This window comes from Pteropus medius, unplaced genomic scaffold (assembly GCF_902729225.1).
Source record: "Pteropus medius unplaced genomic scaffold, Ma_sr-lr_union100, whole genome shotgun sequence".
Classification (NCBI taxonomy): Eukaryota; Metazoa; Chordata; class Mammalia; order Chiroptera; family Pteropodidae; genus Pteropus; species Pteropus medius.
Genome location: NW_024355401.1, coordinates 1 through 1203, shown reverse-complemented (window position 1 = coordinate 1203; position 1203 = coordinate 1). Strand labels below are relative to the sequence as shown.

The following is a 1203-nucleotide window of genomic DNA, read 5'->3' as shown; positions in this document are numbered from 1 at the left end:
GACTTTCCTGTGCTGTGGTCCTCGCATGGCAATGGTGGCCTGATGCTGATATCCCAGTGGTCACAGGGGGGACACAAACACTCACGCCTCACTCTGGAGAAATCCCTGAGTCTCAGGAAGGAAAGCATAGTCCCCAGAGACAGGCCACAATGAGCAGATGTAGAGGAAGATGACCTCACTGTTGGAGCTGGTCACTGGGGCATGAGGGAGGGGCATGCTGGACCCAGTGACTGACCGAAAGCGCTAAGACCACACACATCTCTGAGCCAGGCTTATACCCTGGGTGGTCATGGGTGGGGGCAACAGCCTCCTTTCTCATCCATCACTCCCCTGGAGGGGTATGTACCCCTAAGAACCGATTTATGCTTGTGTAGACATGATCTGACAGAGAAGAAATTAGCAATGGATAAATAAACTTGTAAACTAAGGCAACTGAGAAAACATTTGCAAATCTATGTGTCTTGGGAAAGAGTTGCTGACTGAAGAAGTGACAAGAGATGCCACCTGAGTTACTTAGTCCAAGGCAGAGAAAGGGTGACAGCCTCAGGTAGGAAGAGCACAGCAAGGCTTTTAGTCTCACTTCCCCATGACTCTGGAGCACTGTGTGAGTTCCACTGTTGCTGTGCCATGTGCTACAGTAATAGTCGGCCTCGTCCTCAGGCTGGAGCCCGGAGATGAGCAGAAGCCCTGCATTGGCTGAGGCGTCTTTGGATCCAGAGAAGCGGCTGGGGACCCCGGAGCCCTGGTTTTTATCGGAGTCTGATTTAAACCGTAGGAGATACCGGGGAGGGCTCCCCGGCTTCTGCTGGTACCAGTATATGTGGTAGCCCCCAACAACAAAACCACTGCTCAGGGTGCAGGTGAGTCTGGCTGATGCTCCCAGAGATGCAGAGAGGGAGGTCGGCTGAGTCAGCGCAGGCTGGGAGAGGGAACCTGCAAACACAGACAGTCATGGCTCATTCGGCAAGAATCGGGAACATGTCTCAGGCTTCTGAACCAGGTGAGAGTGAAGCTGGAGGGTGCCTGGGTCCCTAGGCCTGTCCCTACCTGTGCAGTGAGAGAGGAGCACGAGGAGAAGAGGGGACCAGGCCATGGTGCGCACCGCCCTGCTGCAGCCTCAGAGCTGGGGCCCTGCTGCCTCCGGCCTCTTTTATCCTCCTCTCTGGTGAAGGGGGAGGGGCTGCTCACACCACGTGTTTCCCC

At 55.3% G+C, this 1203-nt stretch overlaps 1 gene segment (V, D, J or C); it reads right to left on the bottom strand.

Moving 5' to 3' along the window:
* Positions 1-448: 448 nt before the first annotated feature.
* On the bottom strand, positions 449-1093 carry LOC120599582 (immunoglobulin lambda variable 5-39-like). The segment is given in 2 exon segments: positions 449-933; positions 1048-1093. Coding segments are annotated over 2 exon segments (470 nt in total).
* Between the last annotated feature and the right edge of the window lie 110 nt (positions 1094-1203).